This window comes from Martes martes (genome assembly GCF_963455335.1).
Source record: "Martes martes genome assembly, chromosome: 18".
Taxonomy (NCBI): Eukaryota; Metazoa; Chordata; class Mammalia; order Carnivora; family Mustelidae; genus Martes; species Martes martes.
The window spans coordinates 34,233,664-34,247,877 of record NC_137906.1 but is presented as its reverse complement, the minus strand read 5'-3'; the positions used below and the strand labels follow the sequence as shown (position 1 = coordinate 34,247,877).

At 51.2% G+C, this 14,214-nt stretch overlaps 1 protein-coding gene across 2 annotated transcripts in view; it reads left to right on the top strand.

Annotated features, from left to right (window-relative positions):
- The window catches only part of ABAT (4-aminobutyrate aminotransferase), a 94,122-nt gene that overhangs the window by 40,324 nt on the left and 39,584 nt on the right, over positions 1–14,214 (top strand). For both annotated transcript variants that reach the window (XM_080830003.1, XM_080830002.1), the window contains exon 2: positions 4,671–4,784. In XM_080830003.1, the coding sequence (XP_080686129.1) occupies positions 4,715–4,784 (70 nt within the window). In that variant the 5' untranslated portion in view covers positions 4,671–4,714. The remainder of the gene's footprint in view (positions 1–4,670; positions 4,785–14,214) is intronic.

Here is a 14,214-nt window from a genome sequence, read left to right as displayed (position 1 = left end):
GATGTACCTGTTCTAGATGTGCCGTACAAATGGAAGCCAGGCGTGGCTGCTCGTGTCTGGATTTTTTTTTTTTTAAGATTTTATTTATTTACTTGTTAGAGAGAGAGAGATCACAAGTAGGCAGAGAGGCAGAGGGAGAAGGGGAAGCAGGCTCTCCGCTGAGCAGAGAGCCCAGTGTGGTCAATCCCAGGACCCCGAGGCCATGACTCGAGGCGAAGGCAGAGGCTTAACCCACTGAGCCACCCAGGCACCCCTCGTGTCTGGATTCTTGCCCTGAGAGTCATGTTTTTGTGGTTTCTCCACTTTGTAGCATCTGTCAGCACATCATTCCTTATTGTGGTGGAGGACTCCGTGGTGTGGACAGACCCTGTGTGGTTTACCTGTTTGGCCATTGACGTGCACTTGGGTGGCTCCCATCTTTGGTACTGTGAATGGTGCTGGTATGAACATGTGTGTACATGTATCTGTGTGAAAAGCTCCTATTTTGCATTCTCTGGGGTGTACACTTAGGAGTGGAATTGCCAGGGCACCTGGGGGCTCCGTCGGTTGAGCACGGAGCCTACTTCAGCAACGACAAGAGAAGGAGTGGGATTGCTGGGCATCGTGGTATCCTGTGTTCAACTTTTCAAAGAACCCGTAAGTCTTAAAAGCTAGGGATTTAGAAGCTGGTCCCTGGCTCCTTCCTCCCTTTGAAACTTCACCCCAGTGGGTGCCTCCGACATGCCTCAGGAACCCCCTCCTCAGTTCACAGTGACCCCAGCATCTCACGACATGCGGCTTGTTCCGTGCACCTGGCTGAGCAGGACCCTTTGGAATAAGACGGAAGAGCTGGGCTCCCTCCCCCCACGTTGAGGGCATCTCCAGCCAACCCTGTGCCTCATCTTCCCTTCCACCTTCCCTTCCCTCTGGGATTTCACGTCCTGGTGACCCTCGCTATGCACCCGACTCTTGCCCATTCCGTAGCTCATCACCCCTGAGCATTTGCTGAAGCCCGCACCTCCCCTTTCCTCTGTGGCTTCTGAAAAGCTGCTCCCCTTTGAAAATGCAGCTCAGGTGACACGTCACTGACATCGTAACCCCCGCCAGAATGAACCTCTCTCTGCCTTCCCACAGCACCTTACGTATTTGTACCAGCAAAAGTCACGATTTCATCCCGTCTTATGCAGAATTACTTGTTGACGGTGAAATGGAAAATTTTTATATACATATCTTGCCAGGTTATTTTGAGGATTTTATTGACATGAAGAGGAAAGCAGCCCTAGTGCATTAAACTCTCCCATTCTCTCCCCTCGTTCGTCTGCCACTAAATTATGAGCTTCAGAAGGAGAGGAACGTTTTACCCATCTCGATACCCACATAAAGCAGTGCCTTGCCGGTAACAGGCACCTAATTAATTTTTGTTGATTGAATTAGTGGGCTAGATACAGTGAGCGCATGACATCAACTCTTCTGATTGTTGGAGACATATTGTGCTAAGAATTCACGTCTGATAAAGATCAGGTTTTGTTATAAGGTCAATTTCAACTGCAGGCCACCGAAATGTCACTGCCATATATTTCCCATTGTGACATTTTGTAATTGAAAGCGTGCAGGTGTGACTCACTTTCGCGGAGCATTCAAATGTTAATGTACGCGTTCTCGGAGATTCTTGCATTTTCAAACACGTGCTTAATGGAAATTAAATTGTGTGGAGTCTTAAGTGCTCCCGTTTGACACAAATGGTTTTAAATGAGAGACGGCAGCCGCTGGTTCTGCATAGTCACCGTGCTGCTAAATGAACAGGCTTGCTTTGCGTTGGATATGCTGCTGGAATAGATTAAAAAAAAAAAACAAAAACAACTCACTGAGTTATCGAGGAAAGAGTACAGTTTCTCAGTTAATTTATGGTCACACGTTCCAGACCCATGATCTCCTCAATAACATTTCCTCTGGTAAAAAGCAACAAAATTTCCTCTCTGAACTGGATCATTTGTATCCATCAAGCCTTGGCATCTAATAAGATGATGAGGAGGTGTTATGTTATTCGCTGAGTTAATCGATATTGTCACGGGGAAAAGCAGGGACGGTCCCAGGCATTCCTGTAACCAAGGTCGAATAAATCACCCCTCCGAGAAACTCCATGTCCTCACCTCCAACACAGGAGACACCCTCCCAGCTGGATGGCTGGGCCCATTGAGGGGGATAAAGCGCCTTCTGAACCCCTACCCCGCTCCCTCAGACTGCAGGCGCTGCCTCCCAGAGCACCCACCCAGAGAGACTGTGTCCTTAGCCATGTGGGGCCTGCAGTGCTGAGGAGGAGAGCCCTAGGCAGGCACTCCCAGTGCACACTCCCAAGATGCGGAGCTCAGTCTGAGTCTCTAACCGCACTATTAGCCGGACTCCGGAACCTGACACTCCTGGCCCTCCCCCATGGCACCGGCTCACCCCCAGGGATACAGGGACTCCAGGGACTCTTGGCCCCAACAGTGTCAGCAGTGAGGGGGGCACTCGTGGCCAGGCTGGGCTGCAGGCTTGAGGTGGAGCCAGGAAGCATCCGTGTCCGGGGCCTCTGTCCTCTCTTGCAGCCGCTTCTCTGTTACACACTGTTCTGCCCTGAAACACCCTGTCTGCATGCCGGCTCCTCTCCCAGGGTAGGAGGTGGTGGACCCCACAGCTCCCGGGACTCTGGCCTATCCCCGTCCAGTCAGCTGTGGTCGGGGGGTGACACAGCATGGACAGGGCTGCCAGGTCTGCACTCCTGTAGACAGAGGGGGGAGTTTCTGAGAGCAGGAGTACATGGTGTGCTGAATGGATACCCCAAAGCTCCCTCCTGCACCCGCTTCCCGGGGAGCACCTCAGTGGCCTCATCTCTGAAGAGTGGACAGTGATGTAGCCATTCATCTCCTGGGGTTTTGGGGTGAAAGAGGCAGGTGTCTGCAGCACCTCTAGGTGCTCAGGTCATGGTCATGCCTGGAGGGCAAGCACTGCACCTGATGGCCCCTGTGCCCTGCGTCCTGTGCTCATGAGCTCACTGCTCTGGATGTACATAGTACGTACACCATGAAAATTCATGGAATGAGTGAGTCTTTAAAGCAGTGCCAACATTACCCTCCTTTGCTCAGTCTCTGCTTATAATAATAATAATACAGCCCTACGTCCCGTTAGCTCTGGGTGCATCGGGGTGGGAGCACTGCCAACTCATCGTCCTGAGCTTGGTGCCAGACACCCGCCCGTGTCCTCACCCAGGTTGCTAAGCCTGCCCACCACCTCTAGCCGGTTCTTCCTCCATGCTTTGTTGCAGAGTGAAGAGAGGGACATCTATGAGGTGTTAGGACTCAGCGACTCTGGGGTCAGACAGATCTGTTTTCAGATCCACCATTAACCTCTCTGTGCCTCTGTGTCCTCATCTGTAAAGAGGGGAGCACAAAGCATTGTTGTGGGCATTCATAGCAATAATGAATATTAATAGTGCCCTATGCAAAGAGCTTAGCACAGCGTGCAGCGTGCAGAAAGGACGCAGGAAACAGGGTCCACAAGTTGTGAAACGTGAATGGCTCCATCATTGTTCTGAGATACAACACAATACAATTGAAAATACACACTCCAGATAACAAAGCGGGGATGTAGCAAGAAGACCCACAAACCAAAAGATGCAGTGGGAACACACTTCAGTGGTGGCCTGGGGAGGGACTGAGGGGAGGTGATAGAAGAAAACAGACAGGGTGGGGATGTTGCTCCAGGCCCACAAAGCAATGGGCAGCTGGCAGATCTAGCCAGGGAGGGCAGGACTTGGGAGGGGTCAGAGGGAGTCAGCATACGGGTGGCACGGGAGCTGAGAACCCTCACTCCTGGGTTTCAGAGCAAAGTTCCACGTCCAGGGAACCCCCTCCATCTCCAGCAAACTCAAGAAGGTTGGTCACATCCCTGGAAGCATGCACTTCCCAAAACAGGCCTCCAGAAACGGCACGGGGTCCTGGGATTCCCAGACAGTGCTGGGGACCAGTGTCCTATGCGGGGACGGGGCAGGGGTGTCCCAGCCTCCTGTGTCGTGCAGCCACTGCATCTGCTCTGAACCCTCCTCCACCTGAGCCCTCCCGTCTCCCTAATCGGGCTGGCTTGTCCCAGGTGGGTGACACACTGAGCTTGTCAGCTCACCTACAGAGGGATCTCAAGCCAGCTCTGTCCCCTTACTCTGATTTTTCATCTAGAAAATGTGCACAGTGATCCTGCCTGGGGTGTGGTCCAGGTCAAATGAAAACACTTTTACTGGGGTGCCTGGGTGGCTCAGAGGGTTAAGCCTCTGCCTTCGGCTCAGGTCGTGATCCCAGGGTCCTGGGATCGAGCCCCGCATCGGGGTCTCTGCTCGGCGGGGAGCCTGCTTCCCCCCGCCTCTCTCTCTGCCTGCCTCTCTGCCTACTTGTGATCTCTGTCAAATAAATTAAAAAAAAATAGAAAAGAAAAGAAAAAAGAAAACACTTTTGTTGAAGAACTCTCCACGACTAACATGGGTCTCGAGCCCACAACCCAGAGAGCAAGGGCCACCTGGTCCTTCGACTGAGCCAGCCAGGCACCCCAGCCCTTGTTTGTAAAAGTGGACATTCAGTATGAAAGCAAAGGGTGTGATGCCAGAAGAACCTTCTGCACAACATGGGAAATGGCCGGCCTGATTGTGCGTCTCTGGTTTCTTGCAGGGTGAAAGCGTGTGAAGGGGCCTCTGTTCCCGGAGGATAGGATCATGGCGTTCATGTTGCTCAGCCGGCGGCTGGCCTGCACCTTCCAGCACAGCTACCACCTGCTCCCACCCAGTAAGCCATGAGGGGTCTTGGCAAGAACTGGTCCTGATGACTGGGGATTCTTGGGCTGGGAGAGCCCTTGGGGTTAAGGGGCTGGCCAGCCAGTGCTTCTGGGGCTGTCTTCCCCTCACACACATGAAAACTGTCCCCATCACCGCCCCCCCCCACGCACCCAGGTCTCCCATATCTGCCACGCGCTCCTGTCCCTGTGTGAACAGCTGTATGGTGGGCAGGAAGCTGATCTGGCTTGGAGCCACGTTGCTTGCCTGGAGTGACATCCCCAGCAGCCTGAAGGATCCAGCCTGTCCTCATAGAGGCTGTTGGGGAAAACATGTAGCTGAGCTTGCTGCCAAGAAACAGGAGGGCTACAAACATCCTCGTGATTGACCTAAAGGCCAAGTGAGCTTCAAGGGCACTGGATAGGAGGCAGCTGCCCCCACTGGGCTCTCCCTCACCTGCACCCACCCGCACCCAGCTGGCCCACAGCACCGCCCGCCCTGTGGCCATGTCTCTACAAGGCTTCTGTTTCTCTCCGCCTCACTGAGGGCAGGCGGCTCAGGCCAGGCCAGCCTCATCAGGATCCCTTGAGACCTCCCTCCCAGTAGCCCCACCGGGAAGGCTCGCATGAATGCCATTTACAGGTGAGAGAGCTGAGCCTCAGAGAAGCGGAGTCAGTCTAGCTGCAAACACTGGGTTATCATCCTTCCCGCATGTGCCTCCCTAGGCCTCTGGGGAAGAGAGGGGCTAGCGGTAACCCCCTTAGCGAAACCCTACACTCTCACCCCCAGCCTGTCCCAGTTCTCTTGGAGCCCTGTAGTTGTCATCACGGTCTCTCTCTCTTGTTGGTCTCATCTGCCTTCTGAAGACAAAGTGCTGACTGTGGCCTCGGTTAGCATGTCGAATGCTGGTGTTTATACCCTGGGTGGGGTAAAGAGCAGACGTGTTCTCTCTCCCACAAGAGTATTAGCAGGTTTTGTTTAAAACAAACAAACAAACAAAAAACAACCAACCATTTAATTTGGGCTGATTTACAAGTACAGAGAAATTAGTAAGATCATCCAAAGAGGTCCCCTGTGCCCCAGTGTCCCCCACGGCTAAAATCTTGCATCACCAGGATGCTCTTGTCAAAAACTAAGAAGCTGACCTTGTACATTATTATTACCTGAACTCCAGACTTCTCTTTGGATTTTACCAGCTTTTCCCTTGACACCTCTTTCTGGATCCAGGACCCAGCCTGACTTCCCCCAGCCCACTTAGACGTCATGCAGTTTCCACTGGTCTTTTGACAGTTTCTGCCTCCCCTTGTTCTTCATCTCCGTAACCTCGAGGACTTAGGTTTTGAGGTTTGGTTTTGTTTTAGGCAATTATAAGAGAAGCATATTAATGCCGACCCATTATTATATTAAAAATGAACCCAAACCTGACTGATGGTGCAGGTATGGCGTGCTCCAAGCAGGAGGGGAGTCCTCCCTAGCTAGTACTGTGGAGCACCTGCTGGTGCTGAGGGTGGTGCCCGCCTCTGGGACAAAAGAGTGTGGCCCCATGGGGCCCCAGCCTGGTGGCACACGTGACTCCGCTTTCACAGGTCGTTTTCAAGGACAGAAGAGCCTTCCCAAGTTCACAACCAGGAAGGAGCAGTAGGTCAGGACTCCTACAACGGGGCCCCATTTCACCAAGCGAGCCTGACCAGTGGGCAGGACTGTGAGGCTCCATCTCGCGTTGGGAAAGGGCGGGGCGGGGTGGGGGGGTACTGGTGTCCTCCCGCTTTGCATATTTCTTGCTCAGAAGGAAGGGTGCATGTGAAAGCGCTTCGTTTCGTCTGTGCTTCCACTGGGTGGGGAGTGACCTAACTCCCATTTTACAAGCACAGATATGGAGGCACGATGAAAAACCAGGAACGGATATGACTCAATCAGGGTGACCAGCTCTGCATGTTTTTGGCCAGAGCCGAATCTTTTTTTGGCAAAACTTGTGCGCGATGGAGAGAACCATACCGTGAGATTTTTTTTCTTTTCTTTGGGCGTATCGCTTTGACATATCTAGTACGACAGAAGAGGGATAGATGATTGATAGATGGGTAGATAGATAGACAGGAGTTTTTAAATACTAAACCACGGTGTTGGCAAAAATACAGGAATATGTGTACTCCTACACCGCTGATGGGCAAGTAGCAATAAGGAAATAATTGTAAAATGGTAGCTAACCTTTAATCCATTTAGTCCCCTGCGAGAGGAAAGAGGGACTCAGAAAAATGGTTCACTTTCCCAGAGTCTCAGCGTGAGCAAGTGGCTGAACCAGGCTTTGAACTGAGAGCCGGGCTGGCCCCCAGACTTGCAACCTTAACCACTCTATTAGTTATTGCCTTGTGACAAGTAGCCCCAAACTTAGCAGGTTCAAGTAATGTACATTTAGTATCTCACGATTTGCATGGATTAGGAATCTGTAGGGGAGGCGGGCAGCCTAGCTGGATGCTCCGGCTCGAGGTCTTATACGAGGGTATAGCTGAGCTGTGAGCCAGGGCTGCGGTCTCACTGTGGAAGCCGGGGTGGGGGGAATCTACTTCCAAGCTCACTCCCGTGGTTCTGGCTGGATTTGGGGCCACACAGACATCTCCACAGAGCAGCTCACAACATGGTACCTGCTTCCCCGGAGTGAGGGAGAGCAGGAGGGTGCTTCAGCCCATCACCGTGCCCGCTGTGCTGAAGTGTCGCTATGGTGTCTCCACCCATCCGATCACTATGAAGCCACTCCACACGGTGGCTCATGGCTGTGACAGTGCTCCCAATGTCATTGCTTCATGCCCACCCCCCACATCACTGATAATCTTATCCTGGCAAATGGCGTGCAGAGACTGGGAGACTAGACAGCAAGGCTGTTACGTCTGGGTGGTGAAGTTCTTGAAATCTTCCTCCAGGAGTGTGTTATCAAAAAAATAAGCAAATAAATAAATGGCATGCTGCCTTCCTGAGAACAAGACAAAGGGCTGGAACTTTGCTACTCAGAGGTGACATACTACACAACAACCCTCTGACCGTACCATGCCTGTGATGCATTTGGCAAAAGACCTGAACAGCCTCGAGAGTCCCCTGCCCCCTTAGAGAACCAGAACACCCAGGAGAGTGATGGAGAAAGTTCATCATCAGCCCCTGCAGTGTCCAGTTCGGCAGATGCAAACACAGACGGCAGCTATGCCTCTGGTGTGGAGCCAAATGACAGCCAGGGCTTTAGACACAGAGAGACCCTGGGGATGGATTGGCCCCGGGTCCCCCTCATCCACAGGAGTCCCCGTTTGAGCAGCCACATCCCCTGCTCTCCGAATCCGCAGCAGTGTTCCTGCTCCTGATGCCCCGTTCAGGTTAAAGGAGAACCCAGGTCTCGTGAACAAGACGATAATGCGAGAATGTGAGTCCTGTGTCGTGAGGCTGCGGCCTGCAGTGCGTCCGAGGAATGTCCGTAGGCTGACAGAACAGTGCCAGTGGTCAGGCTTAGCCGGCCGTCACCCCACATCTTCCTCCTCAGGGCTGACCGAAGCTTCCCGGGAGCCTGGCCGGACCGAAGCTTTCCACAGAGCAAGAAAACACCAGGAACAGAGGAGAGATGCCCCCTCTTCACAATCCACTGCCCCCCGCCCCCAAACATGGATGAAAAGAGTCAAGAACCACCTAAAGGCAACGGCAGGTTTTCCAAGATTGTCGCTTGCATCAGAAACCCCCGTTGGGGGGCGCCTGGGTGGCTCAGTGGGTTAAAGCCTCTGCCTTCGGCTCAGGTCATGATCTCATGGTCCTGAGATCGAGCCGCGCATCGGGCTCTCTGCTCAGCAGCGAGCCTGCTTCCCTTCCTCTCTCTCTCTGCCTGCCTGTCTGCCTACTTGTGATCTCTGTCTGATAAATAATATCTTTAAAAAAAAAGAAAAAAGAAAAAAGAAACCCGCGTTGGAGCAGGAGCACACAGGCAGCGTCCGCTCCCCCATCAGCCGGAACGAGGGGAGAGAAAGGAGGAAGAAGGCTCCGTGGGTCGCCCGTGTTCCTGAGAACGGGGATGCTGGACAGGATGTGTTTACTGCTCACCCTGCAAGGGAAGTAAAAGCAGGAAAGTCACCCAGAGTGGGGAGAGTCTCAGCCTCCAGGCGGAACGGCAGCAGAACTGGCCCAGGGCAAGAGTGTCGGAGATGAGAAGTCCTAGAGACTCCTCTTCCTTGGTCCCAGGCAGTGGCCACCGACTCTCCTAATGGGCAAGAGAAACCAGATGGTCGTTCTGGAGAGGGTATTTGAGTCTCCGCGGAGCAAGCTCCCGAGAGACGCGTTGTTGTGGTTGTGATGAAGTCAGCTCTGCAAATGGGATTGGCGCCCGTTGTCAGGACGGTGTCCCTGTGATTGCGGCGCGCTCCGACAGTGAGCTCTTCAGGGAAAGGATCGAAGAAGTCCTTACAAATTTCCTCAGGGCCCGGAGATGAGCGTGAGTCACAGAAGGTTCTCTGAGGGGCTCCTGGCCGCCGTGAAGAGTGCCGTTCAGACACTTGGGAACTCACCCGTGCAGCAGAGAACACCGTCTGAGCTACTGTCGGGTGAGGCAGAGGTGCGTGGGGTCTGTGGGGGCCGTACCTCCTGCCCCCCGATACTGAAACCTCTGGGAAGAACGTTGCCCTTTACACTGGTTCCAGTGACCACACCGTTGGCGGCTACACCAATGGCTTTAAGACGCGAGGGCTTGGGGAGCAGCCGCAGCCGGAAGAGCCGTAGCAGGTGGTGAGTCTTCTACTCGGGGCCGGCAAACGGCACTGTGGTCACCTTTGACATCAAGAACAACGAACAGCTCGAGGTCTTCGAACGCCATGGCCCTCGGGCTGGCAGCTGTCTTGCCACAGCTGAGGAAGATGTCCCCAGACCAGCTCCTTGTTGGGCCTCGTGCCTGGACCATGAGATGCACAAAATCAGCTCCGGCTCGGAGGCCTCTGGAGGGCCCCAGCAAACCGTTCTTTGCACGAAGGTGGTGCGTGAGACCTCGTGTGCAGTGGCTCTTGCCATACCACAGCATTCATGCTGGTGACCGCGTGTGGATCTCTGCAACTCACAATCACACAGTGACTGGGAATATCCTGGGGAAAATGATGGTGGCCGCGGACCTGGAGAAATTGGTCTGTGTCTGTGGGTTACAGTCCCACAACTGATCGCAGGTTTACGGAGGACACAAAGACATGATTATGTGTATGACCACCCATACAATATGGTTTATACCGGACGATGTGATGCCAATATTCAGGCCACGAGGCTAAATGTGACGCAGATTACCCTTGTCGGTGGCATACTCGCTTCCTGGTATGTGGCATTTGTAGATCGTTCGAAACAACAATGCTCTCTGACCACACGGACCCAAACTTTCAAACCCCGAAGTGTCACTGGAAGAAGTGTGATGCTCTTTTCACGGCTCAGAAAGGATTCAAACAGGACACACAGGACGACGGGCTAAGGATAACAGCAAAACTGATTCCTAAAGATTTTTGCCTCCCGTCTTGGAAGGTCACTAGTTGAACTAATTTCACATCAGCCCCGCACAGAGGCCTCAGTCTTCCCTTCCCCAGAGAGCCAGGGAGGAAGTGGGTGTCCAGCCAGGTGCACCCCAAGTGCAAGTCTGGGGACCTCTATGGGATGATAGGTTACACTTGAAGTTCTTACTGGAGGTTGGTCAGATTTAAATAGATTTTAGGGAATGATACTTCTCTGGGACAGCATATAGTAATTTATACTATGAGAATTCTCCTGATATTTGTTAAGAATATAGATCTTAATTGGTTAAAAATAATAATAAGTAGGGTGGACAGTTGTGGGGAGGGAAGGTAAGATTTTTTAAAAGAAAAGCAGAGCAAACAACTCCAACTGAACTTGACCTTGACCTTGGCCAGGCTCACATACAGAGCCTTGCTGTTTAGGAAACTGGCATTCGTTTATTACTCTCACTATAAAGATCAAGAGAACAGTAAAAACATTTGATGGCTATTTTTATAGTTTGGAGTTAAACATTGACTCTGGGTTGGCAAGGACCCGAGGGTAGCAGGCATCGTCCTCAGACCCAGAGGGCTGGGCTGGACCCCTCCCTGCTACCATGCAGGGTCTCAGATCTTGGGGCACATGCCTGCCTCCTAGCTATGACGCTTCATTCATGAATGAAAATGCTGGATGGGTCGATATTGATTCACACTTGGTTTGCTTCTTTGTGCCTCTAGGAATTGGTCTTTGAAGGAAGTGAGTTGTTTTGCTGCAAATGTTTCATTTCGGGGCCCGGCACTAGATGAGATGAAAGATAGTCTCTGGGAAAAGCGAGGTCTGAGGGACACATTTTCAGCTTAGCCGCTTGCCAGCTGTGTGACCTTGGGCAACCTAGTTGCCTAGTTTCTGAGCTTCAGTGTCTTCTTCTGTAACACCGGCATAGTCATAACATCTACTTCCCAGGGGGTTGTGAGGCTGAAGTGAGACAATCCATGGAAAGTGCTCGGGATGCTGCTGGGTATGCTCCCTATAAATCCCCAATGAATGGACATCTCTGCTCGTGTGACTTGTTGTAAGAGATCCCAGGGAAGGAAATCTGGTTGTGTTCTCCTGTGGTCTGTATATCATGATTATATATCATCATTAAGAGAATATTAGGGGTGCCTGGGTGGCTCAGTCTGTAGGGTGTGTACTCTTAATCTCAGGGTCATGAGTTCAAGCCCCATGGTAGGCATGGAGCCTACTTTAAAAAGAAGTACTTAATAGAATATTTGTTATATTGGTATTTGGTTATTTTCCTCTACAAAAAGTAAAAAATGAGATCTAGTAGGAAAAGCAAGAGTGTTAGACCTGGGTTCAAATCCTGACTCTGCAGCTGACTAGCTGTGTGGCCTTGGGAAAGTTGCCTCACCTCTCTGCTCCTCCTCTGTAACCTGAGAACCATCTCTCGAGGGTTGTGGATAAATCAAAACCGTAGATGGGAGTTCCCGGGGGTAGGGGCTAGGGCCTGCTTAGCACATGGTGGGGGCTGAATCGTGCTAGCTGCCCCGCGTTCCTGTGTTTGATAGCTGTTGCCAGCAAACTTACCAGGCTGTGGTAGCCCAGAGGCCCTGGCCCTCCTCTGTCCACACCCACAAAGACTTGGCACATGGTAGGAACAGATGTGGATCTCGATACAGACTCGTCTGCCCGCCACCTGGCTCTCAGCTTCCTTGTCTCGTGCCCCTGATCCCTGGGGGATGGGTTCTCACCCTCTCTCCACTCCCCTCCCTGGGTCTGCTCACAGCCTTGGTGTCCTCATACCCATAGCTCCACACGTCCTCACTCACTCCTGTCATTCCTCTCGGGACCCTTTAAGCTGCCCTCCCACTGGGGCTGCTTCCAGCACCAGCATTTCCACTTTCCAGATCCCAGGAGATCTGGCTTCTGTGGTACAGTGTCAACACACTTTCTGGAAAAAGGAAGAGCGGGCCCGTGGGTCCTCATTGGAGGACAGCTTGCGATTTTGAATTTTTCACTTCCCCTCTTTACTGGAAACAGAGCAGGATCCTCAGCAGTTAATAATTGTTTTTTATCCAAATGTGTGTCCTTGTTTTATGCAGGTCTAGCTGGAATCGGTCTGGACCAGTAACCCTGAGTTCTGGCCAAGGAGGAAATAAACAGTTTAATGTAAAAAAGAAGTCATCAATATGTTCCATGACCTTTAACTCAAGCTAATGGAACAAACTCTGTAGGGATTCCCTTTTCATTTTCAGATCAAACAGAAGACAATAAAAGCCAGCTTCTTCGTGCCTTGAAATAAGAATAACACTGAATTTTAACTGGACTTCATGTTCAAAGGGCTACATTTTGTTACATAATTAATTCAAAAACCTCTTTGATATCCAGAGCAATTATGGAAAATTAAGAATGAATTTAAGTGTTTTCTTGTATGGCTTTGCAGTCTGTGTGTGTGTGTGTGTGTGTGTGTGTGTGTGTGTATGCAGGCGCATGTGTGTGAGACAGAGAGAGGGAGGGAAGGACAGAGCCCAGCACGTTCTTTGCTTCTGAGTTTTGGTTTTCTCTCCTATAAAATAAAAACAATGCTGTACCCCTCAAGCTTGCACAAGGAGAAATCATTGATGTGAAATCATGTATATGATTTACACAAAGTGTCCCATAATTCCCTAGTCTGATACAACTCAAGGAAGAGGAACTAACTAACATTTCCCAGACACCACGTATGTGCCAGGAAGATCAAAGATGAGCAGGGGCTTTAAAGGGATTTCTGGGCCACACTTACCTTGCATTCACCACAGCTCTCTTTCAGTCAGGGACCAAGATCTGGGGTTGAGGCTGCCTTTATCTCAGCCACATGCCGAGCCTTGTGGGTCTAGCCTGGGAACTCCCCTCTATACATTGATTATCATGCAAAAATGTGAAATGGATCTCAAGGAAATGACTTGTGCCCCAACGTTTCTTTGTTTGATTTTTAAGCAAAAAACATGTGTAGGTGGGGACCACCTGAAAATTAAAAGAGTTTTTTTTTTTTTTTTAAGATTTTATTTATTTGAGAGAGAGAGAGAGGGAGAGCGGGGGAGGAAGGGGCAGGGGGAGAAGCAGACTCCCCGCTGAGCAGGGAGCCTGGCATGAGATTCGATCCCAGGACCCCAGGATCATGACTCGAGCTGAAGGCAGATGCTTAACCGACTGAGCCACCCAGGCACCCCGGGGACCACCTGAATTTAGACGTTTGATTGTTCCCTCCTCTCTGATTTCTGAGTGTCCCAAGCAAGGGCACAACCCCAGGGGCGGTGCTCCTGGCATCTGGTGGGTGGGGCCAGGGACGCTGCTAACCCCCCTCCAGTGCTCAGGATGGCCCCACGACAGAATTATCTGGCCCAAAATGCCAATAGTGCTAAGGGCTGAGCAACTCTGGTCTATATAGACATTTGGATATAAGTTTGGGTATAAATTAAATTTTGGCAAAACTGGATAATTTTTATAACCTGACCTTTCACATAGTAATACCATGTCCATCTTTCCATGTCCATAAAAATTCAAAATTTCCAGGGGTGACTGGGTGGCTCAGTCGGTTAAGTGCCCAACTCTTGATTTCAACTCAGGTCATAATCTCAGGGTTGTAAGATCGAGCCCCACATCAGGTTCTGCACTGGGCATAGAGCCTGCATAAGATTCTCTCCCTCTCCCTCTGCCCCTCTCCACTTGTGCCCTCTCTCTCTCAAAAAATAAAAAAATAAAAATTTCCATGAAATGGACTGTGTCATATTGTGTTTAGCTGCTCTCCATTGTTGGAAAGTTAGGTTGTTTTCTTGTAGAAAGATAGTATTAGTACAAATATTTGTAACCTGCATTTTTTGTATACTGTCCCATTATTTTCTTAGGATGAATCCTGAAATGAGATTGCTTAGTAGAAAGGAACAGGAAAGCATCATTAGCTGCTACTCACACCAGCAGAA